Source organism: Echiichthys vipera, assembly GCF_963691815.1.
Source record: "Echiichthys vipera genome assembly, chromosome: 16".
Classification (NCBI taxonomy): Eukaryota; Metazoa; Chordata; class Actinopteri; order Perciformes; family Trachinidae; genus Echiichthys; species Echiichthys vipera.
In genome coordinates this window covers 11,357,048-11,378,122 of record NC_139841.1, presented here as the reverse complement: position 1 = coordinate 11,378,122, position 21,075 = coordinate 11,357,048, and the positions used below count along the sequence as shown (strand labels likewise).

General features: G+C 40.8%; 1 protein-coding gene across 1 annotated transcript in view; it reads right to left on the bottom strand.

Annotated features, from left to right (window-relative positions):
* unc13bb (unc-13 homolog Bb (C. elegans)) overlaps window positions 1-21,075 on the bottom strand; it is a 69,490-nt gene that overhangs the window by 29,673 nt on the left and 18,742 nt on the right. The window contains exons 4-10 of the mRNA XM_083929613.1: window positions 19,197-19,314; window positions 17,979-18,102; window positions 15,492-15,565; window positions 15,193-15,253; window positions 13,380-13,593; window positions 317-610; window positions 111-201 (exon numbers count right to left, since the gene is read on the bottom strand). Of these exons, the coding sequence (XP_083785739.1) occupies window positions 111-201; window positions 317-610; window positions 13,380-13,593; window positions 15,193-15,253; window positions 15,492-15,565; window positions 17,979-18,102; window positions 19,197-19,314 (976 nt within the window). The remainder of the gene's footprint in view (window positions 1-110; window positions 202-316; window positions 611-13,379; window positions 13,594-15,192; window positions 15,254-15,491; window positions 15,566-17,978; window positions 18,103-19,196; window positions 19,315-21,075) is intronic.

The window sequence follows — 21,075 nt, the reverse complement described above, 5'->3', positions numbered from 1 at the left end:
TGTAAATATCAATGTATGCATATGTGTCATATTTGTATGATAGGGTAAGAAAGTCAAACTTTAGAGTTGATGAGATATTAGTGGAGGAAATTAAGTGAACCACTGCCTACCTCCCGGAGCTGGACCCTGACTTTATTGATGGCCTTCAACCAACAAAGTCTGGATTGGGAAAAGGGTAGGGGCGGTCCATCATCATGGAACCTGGTTGACATAGATTTAAAAGTAGAGTAGCAGAAAGAGATGAAGACAATCATCTCCCAATGCAATTTTATGTAGCACATGCATAACTTAGTTGAATTCTGAGCAAAAACTGTACCTTAGAAGTTTGGAGGGCGGTCTCTCAGCTCGAGTGTCATTTTTCAGGCCCTGTCCTACTTCAGGGGACAGCCTATGTATCTCTTTCTCAGTGACAGTAGAGGGTCCATTGGTGGGAGTATGTCCATTGGTGCGCTGTTGCCCATTAGTGGAGGGGTGAAAGCTAGTACTGTGGTAGGAGTGGAATGATTCCTCCAGTTCTGACCCTCCAGTGCTCTCCTGCCCATTCTCACTAAGCTGGGAGCTGGTCTGGCTCAGGTTTCCTGATGACCCAAAGCGACTACTTTCCACTGGACTACAATGGCAAGAGAGGAGTGAGGAAATATTGAATGTCAGAACACTTTTTTATCAATCACAAGTGATTGAGCACCATTTCTAAAATATGTGGGTTTTTTTTACATTTTTCCACTAACCAAAGTTAGATAAGTGGGGATTGTCACAACTAATTCTAAGTACTTCTTTATTTTATAATCATCTTCAATAATATTTATACTGAAGCAATCAACACAATTAATAGTTTTTTATCTGTAACTGTCCCCTCCCATCTACTGAGAATTATATTCAATCATGATTTAACTATTTAGAAAATGTCTACTTTTATAAATACATTCTCTAAATTATCATTTGGTATAGTATACACACACCACATCATGGCCTAAAATTTACCCAACCTTGCAGGGAGACTGATGCATGTTTGAGAGTAATGAAAATGTGCATTATTCACTTCTCTTTCTGGACTAGAGTTGCGTTTTTAAATAGAAATTGCACACATAAGAGTGTGCTCTATTTTGTGGTGTGAAGTATAAAATCCCTTTCCTGCTAGTCCTTACTAAAAAGACTATATTTCTACAAACACATACATCTGCATATTTTATATTTTAGTTTTCCTTTCACCTGTCCACAAGACAGAACACATTAACTGTGTTTGATGTTGAGGAACCCAATGGAGACAGGAGGTTGTACAGATGGGTGTGGACAATAAAATATGTAGTTGATCTGTGTTTTAAATGTTGTCTTTTATGAAGACAACATTTTTACATCATTTTTAGGTGCAGAGGGCAGATTGGTCTCATTTATAATGTTTGAGTTTCTTGGTTAAATGGTATGGATTTACAAAACAATTTTTACCACAAAAAAATAAAACAAACCAGAATTCCATAGCCAAACTAAATTTACACAATTGATTATGTTGCATGTTGCATATACATGCTTATATTTAATCCAATAAACATGTGTCTTTGCAAACTAAAGAGAAAACAAAACTTGAAAAAAAACATTTGCTGAGGAAATTACTAGCTTATCTTTAAGTGCAGAACTGTGATAACTACAATCAAAATGAAAATAAGTTCAGAAGTATAGAAGTTTCGGGAAATCATGAATCAGTAACAGTGGAGTAGCACAAGTAATTGTCTCCCTTTATTAAGCTAATTAATTATTATTAGTAGTAGTACATTCATTTGTAAATTGTCCATGAATATTTAAATATGTAAATTTGGTTTTGGAATTCTGTTTTGAAATGACATGTAAAATTATGAAGATGCTACACACAAAATACGCAACGCACACACACGCACGCACGCACGCACACAGTATGAAATATGAAATTAAACTAGAGGATGGATTGCAGAGCTGAACAACAAATACATTTTTTCCAAAACACCAATGCATCATAAATGGTGAGGGAGGATGCCATTTATTATGCTTCTACTAGCCTTTTTGCATTCAATAGATCCTTCTTGGACTGGTTGTCCAGCTGCACTCCAGAGGTAGGACCTGCAGAGGGGTATGTTTCTACAAGCCCTTCCTTCTCCTTTGGGTTCAGGGATGTTGAAGGATCTACTTCAGGAGTGGATATGCAAATCTGGGGTTTTGCTATATCATCTGTGGAACCTACCGATTCAGTTTTCTGGGCCTCAGATGTTGTAACCTTCTGTACAGTATGTGTTTGACCACTTGTTTGCTTGTTGATAGTGTTGGCTTGAGATGCTAAATCTGGGACAGCTTGTGGCTTGGGTGGCTCTGCCTGCCAAGGAAAACTTATTCTTGACCCAAATAATGAAGTGCTAGATGGCTCTTGTTTTCCACCAGATGGTTTATCCTCTTGAAATAGGCCTCCTGAAAAGGTTTTTAATCCTGAAAACAGACCACTCACTCCTTCCGTTTGAGGCATTGATGGAGCACCTGATGACATTGTTGGTGAAAATAGGGATCCAAGAGATTTTCCTGCGTCACTCTGTGTTGATAGAAAACCAAACATAGACTTAGCTTGAGGAGGCTCTGCATTGTTGGGCAACTGATTGACTGGAGGAGATATATGAATATCTGTTCCTTTGGTATCAGGTGGGGCTGATTTGTCACTTTCTTTACTCTCAGGGTCTCCTTTAATGACCAAGGGCTTCTCGTGGACTATCTCTCTCTCAACAGTTGGCATCTCTTTGTCAGTGTTTTCCACTTGGTGGGTGAGGTCACATGAAGTGCTTATTGAAGTGCTTGTGTCAGCAGAGGCTTCTAGACAAGCTGCCTCGGATGCCACAGTACTACTTGTTAGGCTGCCAGATTTTATGTTATCTGGAAGGGTTGAGTCCACCATTATATTTGTGCTAATCTCAGTGAGAGATGGGGACAATTTTGGTGGCACACTTTCATTCTTAATCTCTGACTGTGGAGTAATGCCATGCATTGGTTTGGGCTCAGCTGGCATTGGTTCTGATGGCTTAGGTGGTTGTCCCATACCTCCAAATAAAGATCCACCTATGCCCCCGAGTATTGATGCTCCAGTTTGTGACCCTGCAGTCTGAGCAGAGACTCCTCCAAACATTCCTCCAAGTAAAGAACCACCTGGCTGTGCTGTTGCCCCAGGTCCTCCAAACATCCCACCGAGTAATGATCCACCAGTCTGGGGACCTACAGGCTTGGCAGTGGCTCCTCCTCCAAACATCCCTCCTAATATTGACCCTCCAGTGGTGGGGGTGGTGGTTTGAGGACCAGACTGAGAAGCAGTCCCCTTGAATAAACCTCCCAGTAATGATCCCCCGGTCTGGGGAGCTGCTGTCTCAGTGTTGGACCCTCCAAAGATACCTCCTAATAGTGATGCTCCACTCTGACCAGTAGTACCTTGGGTTGCCATTCCTCCAAGTCCAAAAAGTGAGTTATTCTGCTGTTGCTGAAGACCTTCAGTGGGAGCAACTGATGGTTTGAAAAGGGAGGACATAAAGCCTGTAACCATATCTGATGCAGAGTCACCAACAGATGTATCCGGCTCTGGAGGCTTTTGTTGTCCCTGGACTACAGTACTTGCTGTCTGAGTGGCTGGTGTTTCCTCTACTTTAGGTGGTATTGTTTTTTGACTTGACCGATCACTTACAATCTCTGGTGTTTCAGGGTGTTGTGCTTGTGCACAAATTTCAGATTCTTTAGACTGAATACTATTAGCTAAAGTTGGCAACTTATCAGCATCTTGGTAATGGACTTCTTCTATGACATTACCATCAGTTTTGGATAAGTTTGCCTCAAGACACTGGACAGTGCTGTCAGGCTGCTGTAGTGTTTTTGCCTGCTCTTTGATTTGGGTAGTAGTATCAATTACAGACATTTCAGGACCAGCTGGAGAAGTTTTACTGTCATCACTGGGTTTTGGTAGAACAGTTAAATCTGAAGTAGTGTTGGAAAGAGCTGTAGTTGAAGTTTTTTTGTCATTGGATTTTGGTGTAGCTGTTGTAGGGGGTGTTGTAGGTGTAACAGATCCCCCAAGCATAGAAAGCAAACCTTTATTAGGTATCTCATTAGGAGGTGGAGCTCCGGGTAAAATGCTACCCAGAAGAGATGTACCAGTCTGTGCAGAAGTTGTTTGAGAAGATGATCCCCCTAAAATACCTCCCAATATAGAGCTACTATTTTGGGGTGCTGACGTTTGGGTAGCAGCCCCACCAAACAATCCGCCAAAGGACCCACTAGTCTGAGATGCAGTTGTTGAAGCTGCTGATCCTCCAAAAATCCCGCCCAAGATAGACCCTGCAGACTGAGATCCAGCAGCCTGAGGAGCAGATGTACCAAATAAGCCTCCAAGTAAGGATGGCCCTGCCTGAGGGCCAGCTGTGAGAGGAGCAGATACTCCGGTCTTAGTGGGACCAACTTGAGGATCAGCCTGAGGAGCAGAGCCTCCAAATATACCACCTAATAATGACCCCCCTGTTTGAGAAGATGTTGTTTGAGATGATGAGCCTCCGAACATTGTCCCTAATAGAGAACTTCCAGACTGAGAAGAAGGCTGAGGAGCGGAACCTCCAAACAAAGAAAACAAACCTTTTGCTGATGGGTCCTTGGGGCCTGATGATCCAGGTGCAGATCCTGTAGGTGAAGGACCTGTCTGGTTAGCACTAGGTTCAGTGCAGGGGCCAGAAAATAATGAAAGAAAAGCTTTTCCTGGACTGTCTGAAATTAATCCTGCTTGTGAGGATGGAGCCTGTGGGCCTGATCCACTGATCATGGAGAGAAGGCCCGAAGCTGATAATTCTTTAGAGGGAGCAGGGTCTTGGGGTGCACCTTCTGTGCTCATTTCCCTTTGCACAGAGATGCATTCTAAATGTGGCTCCATAGATGCAATATCATTTCCTTTAACTGTGACATGTTGGGTAGTTTCTACAGTATTATCAGTAGATGGGCTAACCTGCACTTCACTTGCCATTTCACTGGTAGGTGCTGCCACTGGGACATTGCTACTGGAAACACGTGCAGTTTGGGAAGAACCTTGTGCTGTTGGGGGCTGTTCAGTATCAGTAACAATAGCAGCTGATGAATTAGGGCTCTGTTGTGGGGGTGACATTGCATCATTAAAAACAGAGAGTACACTCTTTTCCGGCTCTTTGGGTGCTGCAGTCACTTGAGAAGTAGACAAATTTGCACTTCCACCAGGTGTTTGCGGAGTAGTGGGGCCACTAAACATGGAGAACAAAGCTTTTCTTGGACTCTCACTTGAGGTAGACAGGCCACCCAATATTCCCCCAAGGACCGAGGTGGCTGGTTGCCCTTGTGCTTGTGGCTGTACTTGTGGTTTAGATTGTGTCTGAGGTTCCCTTTTTAGTTGAGTATGTGATGGTGCTGGTGTTGGTGTTGGTGGCTGAGGTTGTGGAGGATTGGTATCACTAAACATTGAAAACAGTCCCTTCATCGGGTTTTCGGTTGAACTTGATGACCCAGGTAGAATCCCCCCTAGAATAGAACCTGTCTGGGTTTGCTGTTGGTTGCTGGGACCACCAAACATGGAAAGGAAGCCTGTATTTGGGGGGTCTTTTGGAGGAACAGTTCCAGGTTGAGGTAACTCAGCAGCAGACTTGGTTTGAGGAGGATGCTGAGGAGGACTTGATCCTCCAAACATTGATAACAAACTCTTACCAAGTGATTCCTGTTGAGGAGGTTGTGGAGCTGCATTTGGTGAATGTGCTTGAGGCAAGGGCCCAGTTTTGGGTGCAGCTTGTGGAGGACTTGTCCCACTAAATATTGATAAAATACTTTTACCGAGTGATTCTTCTTGTGGAGCTGTAGCTGATGCAGGTGATTGAGCCGCTGTTGACCCAGCCAGCATTTCTCCAATTGAAAATCCGAAAAGTCCAGCAGAGGGTTTAGTTCCTGCTTCATGATTTTTCTGTTCTGTAGGTGGCATAGTTTCTGATCGGCTTGTAGATGGGCCTATGGAAGAACTGTGAGGAAATGCTTGGGACATACTTTTGGATGGTGGTTGGCTTTGCATGGGCTGAGAAGCATCACTTTGGTGCATTGTTTTTTGTCTTTGTATACCCTTAGGTTTCGTTGCTGATGTCAGTGAACCATCAGTGACACTAGGTTTCATTTGTTCTTTCTGTGGTGGAGAGGGCTCTGTGCTAAATATGTTGCTTATTGACCCAAAAAGATTTGACATTCCTGTAGCCTCTCTATTAGTAGGAGCACTGTCTGGTAAGGAAGCAGTGCTGCCAGTTTTTCTCTGCTCATTGGTGGATGACTGGGAACATTTCTGGGGATCTGGCATGGGTTCTTCTATTCCCACTGCAGATTTCAGAAAGTTCATGAAGCCTGCCTGTTGCTGTTCAACTGGTTTATCCACTGGTTTATCCACTGGTTTACCGGCTGTGAGTTGTCCCGGTGGTTCAGGTTTAATAAGAGATTCTTTTGATCCTAGAGGCACTGTAACATTGGGCTGTGTTTGAGGGGTTGCTTGTTGTACCATGGTAGTCTGACGTGAAAGTCTAGGTTTCTGTGGAGCTGTATGTGATTGAATTGAGGGGTGAGTCACTTGAGCAGCTTTCGGTACTGTGGGCAAAACTCTTCCCTGTGTGATAGCTGGCCTCTGCATTTGTTGTTTAACAATCAAATCAGGCTGAGTCACATCAGCAGTAGATTCCTCTTTGATGATCTTTGACTTCAGACTTTGGAAACCTGATGAAAGAATGTTTGTCGCATTTTTATCTGGAGCTTTATCACGGGAGGATATACTAGGTTTGTTTAACTCCACCTGTGATGTCTTGCCCACAAAAGAGGATATGAGGGTAGAAATCTTTTTGACTTGACGATTAGGTTGTTCTTCTCCTGGCAACACTCTTTCCCGCCATTCCGTCTCTGATACATCATCAACATGCTTCACTGTAACCCCAGTGGATGAACGCCGACGCTGGCAAGGCTGGTAACAGTTATAAAGTATCTGCTGATTGGAATTTGCAGCCGGAGTAGAGTTCAGGGAAACGGCAACCTTCTGAGCAAGAAATGTCTTAATTTCCTGGTTGTTCCAATAAGGGTCGATGTGGTCTCTATTATGACAGGAAAGGTCAATAACATCTTTGCATTGGTCTTCATAGATGTAATTGTGCTGTCTTGGATCTATCCTGACTTTGTTTAATCTGTACGATGTGAAATCAACACCTTGTTGCCCTTGTGACAGAAATGAATTTTCAAACATTTGAGAGAACTGCTCAAGATTTAAATTCATGATCTGGTTTCCTTTTCTATAGGCAGCAGACAAATCCAGGGGGGCATTAAGAAGTTGAGAATCACTTTGATCTTGACCAGGTAGCCAAAGAAGTTCATCTTCATTGTAAAGTGGAATTTTAAAGCCACAAACTACAACCATTTCATTTTGTAGCCAAGCACTGGGGAAACCATCTAAGTTCTGTGCATTTCCCCAAGACTCGCCTTCAGGGGCACAAGCATACACAAATTCCCCTGCTGCATCAGTAAGCAAGGCATAAATGTACTCGTGATCTGTGTAAACAAAGTAGCCACAGTCACCATCGTCTGCTGGCCACCACATTCCTTGCTCCAAAAGTGCAAGCCACTGTTGATACCACTCAGTGTCTTCGAGGTACAGGGATTCTTCGGTCTCAGTTTTGGCACTTGTGGGACGGCTTCGATCTATTGGCCTATTCAAATTAAACTGACTCGAATTTAACATGCCATCAGTATGAACATTTTGTAGAACTGCATTATTCATTCCATATTGCCAATTAGCCGAATAAGATAAGCTTGGTGCAGTCTCCTCGTAATAACCTTCATGATATGAAACTCCATTCAAGCTGTAACTGCTGCCATCATTAAAAGATTGCCGTTTCCCAAACTTTGCATTACTCTGTTTATTAGTTAAGTTTAATGCACCCTCATTAGGTGAATATTCCATGTTTCCCAGGTCATCAAAGCTGTTCCATAATTTCCTCTTTGGATATGGATCATTCCTATGTCCCTCAAACTGATATGGTTGAATTTGCTCTTGGCAAACAACACCTTGCCATGGTGTGGATGAGGTAAATGGCTGATATGTATTTGAGGGGCTGCAGGGAAGAGCAGATGCATGTAAAGACAATTCTTCACAGCTCCGTCTTTTCACTTGATCCTCTCCTTGTAATTGATAATTCAGTGACTCATTTTGAAACTGCTGCCAGAGAACACTTTCACGGATCCACTGGTTTTCATCATAAGAAGGACTTGTTCCATAAGGGGACAACTGACCTTGGTAAGGATTTTGCCCTGTTGCTCCATAAAGAGAGGGAGTGCTTCCGCCAATATATGGCTGCATGTACATTGCTGAGGAAAGTGTATGGCCTTGTAAAAGGGTATTAATATGTCCTGTACTATAAGCCAATGGGTGAACTGAGCCAGAATAATATAACTGAGATATATTACCTGTGCTAACTGAGGAGTATGTGGCATGACTCTGAACAGACCTTGCAAATGTAGCTGATGTTCTTAAGTCTAAACTCTCTGTATCAATTGAGACTGGTGCACTGATTAAAGCATGTCTGCTCTGTCCTGGACTGAGACAATCTCGAACAACTCTTTGACAGTTGTCCCTTCCAAGGTCTGAAGAAGCACATTTGAATGTGTCTGAATGTAACTCTGTGAACTTATCTGGGGGTGTATGTTGTTCTGTAATCTGACCTGAGGTTAGTTGTCTAGAAGTGCACTGGTCCTTGGTTATATTTTTGCTAAACAGTCCAGATAAAAACCCTTGCTGGGCAGGTCGTGGAATCCTCTCTCTTTCCTCCTTTGCTGCCTGTTCTTGTGAAAACTGTTGTGTTATATTAGTGTGTAACTGTGTTTGTAGTGGGGTCTTCATTGTGACTGTGTAATTATTGGCTTTCTGATATAGTGGTTGTGCTGTCGATGACTGGCAGGATGTGTCAATGTCTTCAGATGATTTTGTCAACTTGTTAAACAACCCTGAGAGCACTCCAGATTGACTTGATGTCTCAACCTTTGTGTCAGTTGTCTGACTGCTTGGCACTTTAATTTGTTGTTGTGTCTCATGGATGATTTTGGGCTGCTGCTGCTGAGCCATATTTTCTGAGGAGGATTTGAATAGTCCAGAAAGCAGACCACTTGCTTGACTTTGGGTTGAGCCATTTTGTGGTTGATTTTGGTTCAAAATTGGGATATTTCTTGCCATTGGTTGCTCATGGCTGGATTTACTTGGCATAATGCCATGCTGTTGAGCTGACGGATGCTGTTGTGTCTTTATGTTGTCTGCTGAAGCAAATTTAAAAAGACCAGATAAAAGACCACTTTGTTGAGATGGTGGTCGCTGAAGTGGAACGGTTTGTTGTCGAGTAAAGCTTGGTTTACTTGTCTCCGGTAGCATAACTTGCTGATTTGATGCTCTGTTCCTAAGATGAGGCCCTTGGCTTGGTCCTTGAGTATTCTGTTGGTTGAAAGCCTGTTGGTTATATTTAACACTGCTAAATTGGTTCTGAACTGTTTGGCTGCTTGAAACATTCTCAGAGGATGCAAATTTAAGCAAGCCAGACAACAGCCCCTTTTGCTGGGATTGCGTTTCTCGTGTTTCATCTGAAGTCTGCCGCTGACAACAGTATTTTCCAGTTATGTTCCCCTGCTTTTCAGCCTCAGAAGGCTGTACATTATGTGGTATATTTTCTGTTGATGAAAACTTCAATAGCCCTGAGACAAGGCCACCCATCCGTGGTACTGAAGAACTTTGTTGTGGGGGAGGGTCATTTGAAAACTGTGGGGGATAACTGCTCCTGGGTGGTTGATTGTTATGGGAAACCTGCTGTGGCAAATTGCCAGATAGGTCACTGGTAGAGCCAAATTTAAGAAGTCCAGATAGCAGTCCTCCTTGTTTGGGTTGATTAGAGCCCTTATGAGAGATGTCATCAGCTGAACTCCCTTTAAAAAGACCTGTCAAAAAACTTTGTGATTCAGGCTGATTGAGAGCTTGATGCTGCATCCCATGAGGGTCCGCTACTGGTTTCTGATTTGATGTGTGCTGTGCATGTGAGCCAGATGGTACCTTGCTGTCCTGATATTGCTGATTAATAGTTAAATTCTGGTTTGAACTAGAGGGTGAAGAGTTGGGGTTAAATACACTGGAAAACCATCCTTTCTCAGTGTTTTCCTGGGGCACAGCTGAATTCTGTATGAAGGTGGTGGAGGTTGCTGGAGCTGATTCATGATATGATTGCATAGGAGTATGTCTGTCCATGGAGGCACTAACATCATCACTGGATGCAAACTTTAAAAATCCAGAGAGCATGCCTCCTTCTGCTTTGGGACGCTGCTGAGTGGAGACATTTTCAGGAGATAGGAAAGGCAGTTTAAGCTTACTGCTCAATGATGCGTCCTCCACTGGTTTCTCTAGTTTGGGATCCTCTGTGGATCTAAACACTGGATATACGGTCACAGGTGGAGCTCCCTGAGGTGGAAAGGGGAGAGCAGGTGAGATTAATGAACTCAATGACTTTTTGAAAGGGCTGAAGAATCCAGCGTTTGCCGATTGTGTTTGACCAGTTGACATTGCTGGAATAGGCACATTTTCTTGTTTGTAAGTCTTCAGATTTTGTCTACCATACATATTCTCGTCTTGCTTTTGTTCCAGATGTTTCTCTTGTGATGCATTTCTTAATTTTTCTGATTTCCTATCTCCTTCTGCTGTTAATGACTGCTTACCTTGGTGAACACATTTTTCATCCCATTGTGTATGACCTTGATAATATGCAGATTTTGGTGCCTGTTCAGCAGAGTTCTCATTATCCTCTGGTGTGAAAAGTTTTAAAGGATTCAATTTCCCCAATACAGAGTTTCCTGGAGCACTTTGAGGTTTGATTATAAACTTAGGTGAATGTTCTTTTGTATTTGTTGGAATCTGACTCCTTGCTTTAGTTTCTTGATTATGAATTTGTGCCTTAGCATCATGTGGTGGCTGAGAAGCTAGTGATTTTTCATGAGAACTTTCTACTGGAGATACGACAGCTACAGGAGCAGAGCTATTTGATTTAGGGATGAAGGAAAACAGTTTTGTAAGTCCAGATTGGTTGGAGGGTTGTTCAGATGGTGTTTGTGGGAATTGTTTGGGGCCTCCTCCAACTTTGTCAGTGAGAGAACTAAATAATGAGTTCATGGCATTTTTTACTCCTGAAATGCCTTGATCAGAAGGAGTTTGTGGTTGGGTTTCGCCCTTAGAATCCTTCGATGCACTATTTTGGTCCTCTCCAAAAGAATCGGTTCTATAGCTACCCAAAGATGATAGCCTTGATTTACTTGATTTAGGAAGGGAACCGTACTTGCTAATTTCCTCCTCTTTTTCAGCAAGGTATTCCGAAACAGTTTCAACTAGACACTGGAGCTCATCCATAGGGTCTACATATTCATCACTTGGTTCCTCTACAGGAGAGAGCATTGCCTCCGGAGCCCATCCTCCAAGTCTAGCTTTTCCACACTTCTTCTCTCGAGGACCCTGAAAAATTTCTATGTGACTGGATAAAGAATATCTGTCTTTGTAATGTCTTGCATTTGCGGGGTGAAAGTCGTCTGCTATAAAGGCAATGTCTTCAATATCCTCCTCTGCTCCTATGGAGTAGTTCAGATTCTCAGAGCTTTCTAAATCAAAATCGAACCGTGCCCTCATTCTATCATCTTGCTCTTTTTTGTATGCCACATAATTCTCCAAAGTGTTGTCCAGCTCATTTTTCGCCCACATCCTTGTCTTGTATAGAAGCCCATTCTGGTATGGCCTGAGGCATGATGTCATATGCTCTTCCTCTTCCTGCATCTCAACTACCTGCCGCATAAACAGCTCCCCTCTCTTCTCACGGAGCAGTGCAAGGTCGGAAGGAAAAGCCTCTTCTCTCATTTGGTCTGTCTCTTTACTGAGCAACCCTCCAGGGTCCCTTATCTTTTTCTTTCGCCGCCGATCAATAGTGTCATAGCCCTCAGGGTAGGTGGCAGGCAGAAAGCCACTGTGTTGAGTATTTTGACGCATAGAGGTGTGTGATGGCTCAGGGTAGGGTCTTCCCATTCGAAGGATAACGTTGTCTTCCTCATCGTCCAAGAAGTCACTCAGTTGAGGCTTGCCATGCCCTTTGTATTTGTTTTCCCAATCTTCAACCCCCATGCCAGAATCTACAGGTATAATTCTGACCCTTCCTTTCTGGTTTAATGATCTACCGTTATTTAGGTTAAAGAATAGATTTGACAAGGGTCCGGGAAAGGAAGGATACAGGGACAGAAAAGAAGAAGCAAACAAACAAAAAGAAAAGATGCAAACACAAGTTAAGCAGAACGATAAATGGAGAAATTAAGACGGGAACAGTTTCATGCAAACGTTAAAACAATTCAGCTCAGTTATGAATGTTGTAAAAATGACATAATCTTGTAAGATTTGAAAGCAGCTTCATAACATTGCATTCAGAAAGCTAAGATACACTAAAATCCAATTGCAAGTAACAGAAATTACTTGTTATTTGAGTGTGCATGTGTAGTATAACTGTATGTGTATGAATTTGTGTGAGTGTGTCCCCCTATAGTTGCATGTGCCTCTGTGAATTTAGATCTCTTTAAATCCCTACAGCGACAGTCATGCTTATCAGCCCTTCAACACTCAGACTGCAACAGTGTTCATGAGAAATGCGTGCTACAGCAAATTACCACCATATGGCGTACACTGAACAAGTTTTTAATCACCAAAAAAATGTGTGTGTGTGTGTTCACTGACCCACTCCCTCTATGTGTGACAGAGGGATTTCCTCAGTGATATGGCTAAACCAAGTTCAGAGCCTTTCAAAACTACCAGGAACTTCAACTGACACAACAGACCCTCAAGACAAAAAGAAACATGAACAATAAGCTTTCCCTGGCTGCAATCCCATTTTTTTTCTGATGTAGAATTATCCGGATCAACTTCCTATCAGTCCACACAGGCAGATTTGCAGCAGTCTCACTGGCACACATGTATTTCATGACAATTCATGAGTGCACAGAAGTAGATTCCATGCACTGAGACCATTTGTCTTATTGACCAAAATTGGCCTCAAAACAGCTTGGTAGTGGTGGTAGTAACAACAACAACAACAATAATAATAATGTATTACTTCAATAGAAATATAAATCACTGATATTGTCTTTTCTTCTGTATTTACATTGAAAATAATGTATCAACATAACCACCACACACACTTTTGGCATTTTGAATGCACTATGAATGTATCAGTAAGTGAAAGTTTCCTCTAGAGTGAGTAAGTGACTGAGCAAGTAAGGGTATGTATGGGTGACCTAGTGAATACTCTGTCTACCTGGTTCCTCGCTGGTCCCTGTAGTCCAGGTCAAAACTGTGAACAGAGTTTGTGCAGGAGTCTGGGTGGTGATGCTGCCGAGGCCCCATGGGATACTGGTGCATGGAGGAGTTGGGCTGTGCTGTTGTGTGGTAACGTGGAGGCAGACTGTTACTTGTCTCGCTGCGGTAGTCACTATCCCGGTCGTCGACAGCGCTGTCCTGGTCATCCAGGGCTGCAACACGCAAAAGGGTAAGCTGAGTAAATCTTTCTAAGGAATTGGTAAGTATATTTCGTCTGACAGCAAGCCTTTTTTTAAAATCAGCATTAACCAATGTGAAAGCTGAGCCTTTTTCAAATTTGACCTTTCTGGACAAAACTGTTAAGGCTGAAGAAATAAACAAACTGGGGTTAGCAGATGCCAGGTTAATAGGGGGGTTGTGAGGGCCAAGGTCACGCACCTTTAAAAGATTATTAGTCCCCTATACATGCAACTGTCCTGCTAAATGGAAGCCACTGAGCTGCTCTCAATCCATGTTATCAAGAAGATGCTTCTGTTGTATCATCGATGTATAGAACAATACAGAATTCACAGGTATATCTATAGAAATATAATCAGCATTACCATTACTTTCAACAGTTTGGTGGTTTATATTGTACAACTTCAACAAAGAGCAGTAGTTCATAAGAAGAGCAGTTACAGTATATAAACCCCTTTTTGGAAGTGACCTTGCTCACCCCAATAATAACCCTAAGAAAATTTGAAGAGCCAACCATGAGTTCAGTGTGTGCTGGAGGGAAAAGCTGAGTTTATCTTTTCAAAGCAATACAGTGAGAGGGTGAATGATAAACTGATTCTGTTGATATCTCTTGGCAGGACAAATAAATGTCAAGGTGATATAGTATGAATATAGCAAAGACTGCCTCCTATCAGTTTCATGATGCAACTACGATTTAAACCCTTTGTTTAAATCTCCTGTTGTTTAGCTGAAAATCATATGCATCATATACTATATAGCACATGTTTGATCTTAGTATTCTTATTAATTTTAAATAAACATTTTCCTTTTATAAAAAGATGCATGGAACACAATTTCAGAAAGGGAAAAAAGTGTATTGATGAGTTGTCGTGACTTTTTTTTTCCCAGGTGTGAGCTAAACCAGTAATTTAAGGATAAAATATACATGGGTAATGAAAATTATATAACATCAGCACAGAGAATTAAAAGAAAAACAGCAAGAGAAGGGAAGGAAGTTAAAAGGCCAAAGGGAATAAGGAAATCATTTAGGAAAATCAAGTGTTGTGAAATAATGAAAATAAAACGCATGGAAACCTTATGGAACACATATTATATGAGGATGTGGGGCATTAGGACATGCAGAGGGCACTGAGGATTTGCCTGGGGGGAATTTCATCAAAGTGTGTTTTACATACTCAGTGGGTCAGCCCATCCGAAATAGTTGCCTGGTGAAAGTGCAGACATTAAAAGTGAGAGTTACAGTCAGAGGAAGCAGGGGTTGTGAAAACAAAAAAAAGTGTTCCTGTGTTGTAAGAGTGGGAGGATGAGGTAACCCCCATCAGTGGTTGTTAGAGTGAAAAACAAACTCTCACAACAGTGAGAATGTTTAAGATGCAAATGGGCCCCTTGTTATGTTTGTAAAAACAAATACGGACGGACTGAAATTGGAATTTCTAGTCTTCATTATCAACTCTGATTAGAGGATTCAACTGTTGTGTCCAAGTGAGAGGAAATTATATCAAAGCCTGCTAGCTAGAAGAGTGGAGAACTGGCTCCATCTAGTGGCCGAGAGGAGTATGGGCAGGCACACTCACAGCACTGGGAGGCCGCAAATGGCAGCGGGCGACTCTGAACGTCATCATCCCGAAGAGGGTACTACAGAGGAGAGGGGGAGAAAAACAGCATGCATCAAGTGTGTTTTTCATGTCGTCATATTGCTATTATTACAACAGTACTTCACTGACACCTCTCCATCAACATTCAACAATTCACATTCACAAAACAAAACTAATAAAGCAGTTCAAACCAACAAAACATACAGTATGTTTATCATTACAACACACTGACACAGTATTAATATTGTAAAAAGTAGTAAAGTCCTGTTAAATTGTACCTCATCATGAATTCTCATTGTATTGATGCGGTCCAGCTTGCCTGTCCAGTACTGGGCCTCATCATCTGGGATGTCTGGTACAGAAATATGCGTACAACAAATAAATACGCATGTGAACCCTGTGTTTGGAGTTAACATCCTGCTCCCTCTGATTTCAAGAATTATATTCCAGGATGCCATCATAACACATTAATGCCCGTTTAATTTCGCATGAGTCTGATAAATAAATAAGGGAATGAAAATAGTCAATTCCCGTAGCAATGGCTACAAACGTCAAAGGCAGGAGGACCCTAAACATCATGTCAACTTTTTTCATCACAGTGGCAGAGTTCTGATGTCCAAATATGCTACAGATGAGCCTTGACAGTAACATACCAAACATATTTAAACAGAAATGCAAGGAAAAGTATTTAAAAAGAAAATTATGTATATATTTGGCTCATAACTAACATATGCATGTACTGTACGGGATTGTTTTAAAAAAAAAATCCTATTCAGTCATATCTATTACTGTGAGACTCAATTACTGTTCTATTCTTGGCCTACATAATATGAAAGCCAACAGATTATCTATAAACAAACACTTAAAATACTCTATAACCAACCCAATCACTTTCAGTACAGTATGGAAAGTGCATGGACCTTTGCATCAATTTCTAAATTCGACATAGATTGGCACAGGCAGTGCTTCCAGGAGTGCAGCTGCCAGAGGAGGCTGCTGTATTGTTCCATTTAGATGCAGCCAAATTGGACAATCAGCCTTTTTAGTGAAAGCAGCAGAATAACCCATCATACAGCATTTTAAAATAAAAAAGCTTATTAAACATTTCTTAGGACAAAGTGTTACATTTCCTCCAGTTTCTTATTTCTCTTATTTTCATCATCATTTTTTATCAGGAAAATCTTAGTAAAAGGTTAATACAAAAAAATAAAAATCAGATCAGGTGCTCTCATTCCCACATTTCAGTGGGATTTGTGATGCTGCATAAACAGATGCACATTAAAGGAGACACGCACACGCGCACACGCACACAAAGGCCAGGGCTTCAAAGACACACCGACCCACGCCTTTATTGAATGGCTCTGGTGGCACAGAGAGTCACGATGGCCTCCTGCAACCTTGAAAGGTCTCCTCTTAAAACAGAGGAAGAGGCTCCCTCCCACTCAGTAGACAGATACCCTGGTTTAACGTTGATGCCTTTTGATCACAAGGCTTGAGCCCGATATGCAGTGTCATTAACAAAGATACTGTAGGTAAAAGTGTGGTTATAGACACAGAGCAGGATGAGCACAAGGGGACGTTTCACCCTCCAATTTTGATGGGTTATCCCCTGGAAAAAATATCAATGAAATAAGTGGCTTAAGGCATCAATTGGTTTGGAGCCAATACACTAGGCTACAGTGTAGTTTGTTCAGCAGTTGGTGCTACAGGCTACGCATGTTCTTTCATTCCCTTATCATTGCCAATATTTCATGCTGTCTGAAGAGAAAGATACGTTATGGGAATATCTTGGAAGAAGCCGACAGGGAAACAGCTAGTCATGTCAGTTAAATGTTTGCTATGTCAGAATGTATTCTGCAAAGCGGTTTCATATGCCATTTAACATATCAAGTCTTTTTCAACTAAGGCAAAAACCATCGAAGCGAGAGTTAAAACTTTTTTGCCCAACTGAGAAAAGTTTATCGAAGCAGGCTTATATATGTGAATGGAAATAAAGACAATCATATTAGCTCTATATAAGCATTGTTAATGGTTCGGTTATGTTGGCCACAATTTAACAACCAGGCAAAGACCAAATTATATAAACTGAACCTAAGTTAATAAAGTAGGATCTGCCAATGATGAGCCACTGCCTTCAATTTAAGCAGAACAGAAACTACTAATCCCCAGCAGAACCAGATAAAGGACATTAGACAGTTATATCTAATATCTAAGAGTGCCCTGAGTCTAGCCATTAATTTTTAAACATTAAGTGTCGTTCTTCACATCATGCAGTGAGATAATGCTATTTAGTTATGATTTAATTTCATTCATGATAAATATTACCTTTATGACATACTCTACTCATGCATGCCATCCATATGGTCTAGATCAATGCAGGGTATGCTTGCATAAGCCAACAGGACACCAGGTTATAAGACGTCACCAATGATCTCTTAGGCTGGATATTTTTTCCTGTTTAGCCTCTGGAACATACGGCTGACATTTCAGCAGGAAACACGTGTGGCATTTGTGTTACTCACGGTTTGATTTGCCTTATGGTAACCAGAATCTCTAATGTCCTCTCTACATCATGCACCCACTGTAATTTGAGATGACAGCATAGGGACATGTCTAACATATGCAGCTAAACCTTTCTAAAAGGGTGTTTTTTATTCACTGGCGATTTGTACCATAAAGTATGTGTATCATTACTACGCAATGTGAAATTACCAGAATGAGGCTCTAAAATACAAAGCAACTGGGAAAAAAATATGACATCTCACCAAAAGGCAGCTCGAAGCGAGTGTCCAGCAGGACTCGATGAGGCGTTGGGTTCTTGGTGCCATATATCTCGTCGGCCTTCATCAGGACCTCTGCATCCAGAAGGATCCAGTCACCTGAGCCCTCCTGCAGTTGTTGTTTTCATCATTATTACCAAAAGAGTAATTGATGTCAGGTATTATCTTTGAGCATGAGGATGGAAGGATGGATGGATGGATGGATGGATGGATGGATTTAAATGTATTTGGATGGATGGATTTAAATGTCTTTGAATGGATGGATGGATGGCCAGATTTAAATGTCTTTGGATGGATAAATGGATTTAAATGTCTTTGGATGGATGGATTTACATGTCTTTGGATGGATGGATGGATGGATGGATGGATGGATGGATGGATGAATGGATTTTAATGTCTTTGGATGGATGAATGGATGGATTTAAATGTCTTTGAATGGATGGATGGATGGATGGATGATTTAAATGTCTTTGGATAGATGGATGAATGGATTTAAATGTCTTTTGATGGATGGATGGATGGATGGATGGATGGATGGATGGATGGATTTAAATGTCTTTGGATGGATGGATGGATGGATGGATGGATAGATGGATAATATCTTTGAATATATTTGGAGGTGACAGAAAATGCTTCAGTGCAATACTGTACCTTTTAACCAATGACAAACATAGGTATGTCAGTAGGGAAATGCAAAAAGTAACCCCGGTTTTCTAACCGTGGATGGATTCCTGGTCACATTTTCAAAATAAGTATGAAGTATTTTGTAATGGGATCCTTCCTGCTGTATTTTTCCCCCCTGGACTGTATGATTTAAGGTTGTCAAAAGTATCAATACTTTTTCAATACCACATGTTTAAAACACTATTATCTCTGTTTATTATACAAACAATAGTATCGAAGTATTGAAGCTATGAAATTAACAAATCTGCATTCAGATGTTCAAACAAACCATCACATTATTACAAATTTGTTGGCATGTGTTCAGTTACTTGTTTTGTATCAGTACTGTGTGAAGGTTGTTATACAAAAAAAAAAAAAACTTTTTTATGTGCCAATTTTATTTTTCCTTTTCGTCATTGTATCGAAAGAGGTATTGTTTTCTTTTGTTGTTGTTTTTTTAAACGAGTCAATGTAGCCAAGATTTAAATTCTGGTATTATGGCAACCTTAAAGTGATATGTGCGTTGGTGCATATTCTAACCTCCTCTGATTGTTGGATACTCTTCAGAGGAATCCAGGCTGTCCCCACCATTGTGTCCCAGATGAGGCCTTTGTTCCACACCTCAACAATGAGGCCGAGGTCCAGCCGGTTGATCTCACTGAGGAAAAGGCGGTATTCTGGTATCAAGTAATGTCACAAGCTTCAATAAAAAATGCCTTCCTGATAAACAGTGTGGGAAATCAGCGGATAAAAGGACGGAAAACAATAACTGTGTAGTTGTCGGCTTTGTTTTCAGAATTTAAAAATAGTGAGAAAACTTTACAATGTCATTCAATCCACACTCAATGAGGCAGAAATGTCTCCATAATTACTGCCAGGCCCTACCACTGGCTGATAACAAAGGCTACGTCCTCTGTGTGTTATGTATTAGCTGTCATAACCCATTGAAGCCTTGTTTTGTCATTCAACATGCTATTCAAAGGGCTCAAAAACAGCTTGATGACAGCAATAAAATGGCATATCAATTATAAAAGGAGCCGCGTGACAAGGGCATTTGCATATTCTCATATGTGGCGGTTTACAACTATCAACAGGCCACAAAAGGAAGATGAGAGAAAAGATAATCAAAGAGAGCAGCTAATTGAGGGAAGCGTCCAGGCCGTCCAGGTGCTCCAGAGATAAAGGCTCTCTAAATCGTGCTCATTCAAAATGCCACAGAATAAATAAATTGAGGTATTCAAATCAAACTTTTGCTCATTTTAACTGAGACTTCTGTTTAGGATGCCTTTTATATTCTGTTATCTAATCAAGTAGATTTATATTGTGTCATTTTCCATGTTTATATTATTAAAAAACAAATAAAAGAATACTGTAACGCTACTTTTGCTTGGAATCTTCAAGCAATGATGTACAGTAGATCAACCTGGAATTGTGGAACGATTTTTATATAAACAACCCAGATCTCAGTAGTGGTTTTATGACAAATATCCATACCATAGACTGTAATTTGATATTGGTCACTATTTTGCATAGCATGTCAACAACATACAAGTTGATTTTTCTAACCACTCTGTTGAACCATGAAAGTAATACAGTATAGTTTTTTCATATGTATTAATTTTTGGCACAAGTTATAAAAAGGAATAGTTCAAAATTTTGGGAAATAGATCTTATACCATTCTTATGTCTAGATGATAGATATAAAACTGCATCCAGTTAGATTAAGTTAGCTCAAAGACTGGAACCAATTGGAAACTGCTAGCATCGCTTTGTATATAAAGGTTTGTATACCGTGTTTATGTGGCTATTAGAAGTCACTGCTTTAATCCAGGATAGTATGGTACAATACCCCACACACACAAAAAAAACTTAGAAATACAATTAACTAATTAGAAATAATGTAATGCAATTAAGGGCGCTCCTTCCAAAATGTATTCAATAGTACAGTAATAGCTGCCATAAGAAACTTTAGGCATTTTTTATGTACACACTTTTCAAATATGTAATCCAGAAGAGACATAATACGAAACTTTTTGAAAACTCAAAAGGATAAAGTTGTTGTTTTTTTTTACATTTTCACACCAAAAAGGTTGCAATGTTGCTGCAGTGATTCTTAAATGAGCAACTGCCTTCCCACATAAATTAAATAAATCCAACACATTTAACCCACATTGACAGAAACACAACTAATCAACACTGCATGGACTAGTAATCTTTGTTTATTGTATTCATTTAGATGATATCTTCAGACAGACCACATCTTTAGAGCATATCTAAAATCTTGGAAATTGGAGATTCCGAGTTTTAATAGATTTTACTTGAGCTGAGTCATTGTCTCTTAATGTTTAATACAAGTAATTTGTTGTAACAGGTGGTGCTGAGCGTTCCCTGGAAATGCTGATGAATGATTATGTTTTAT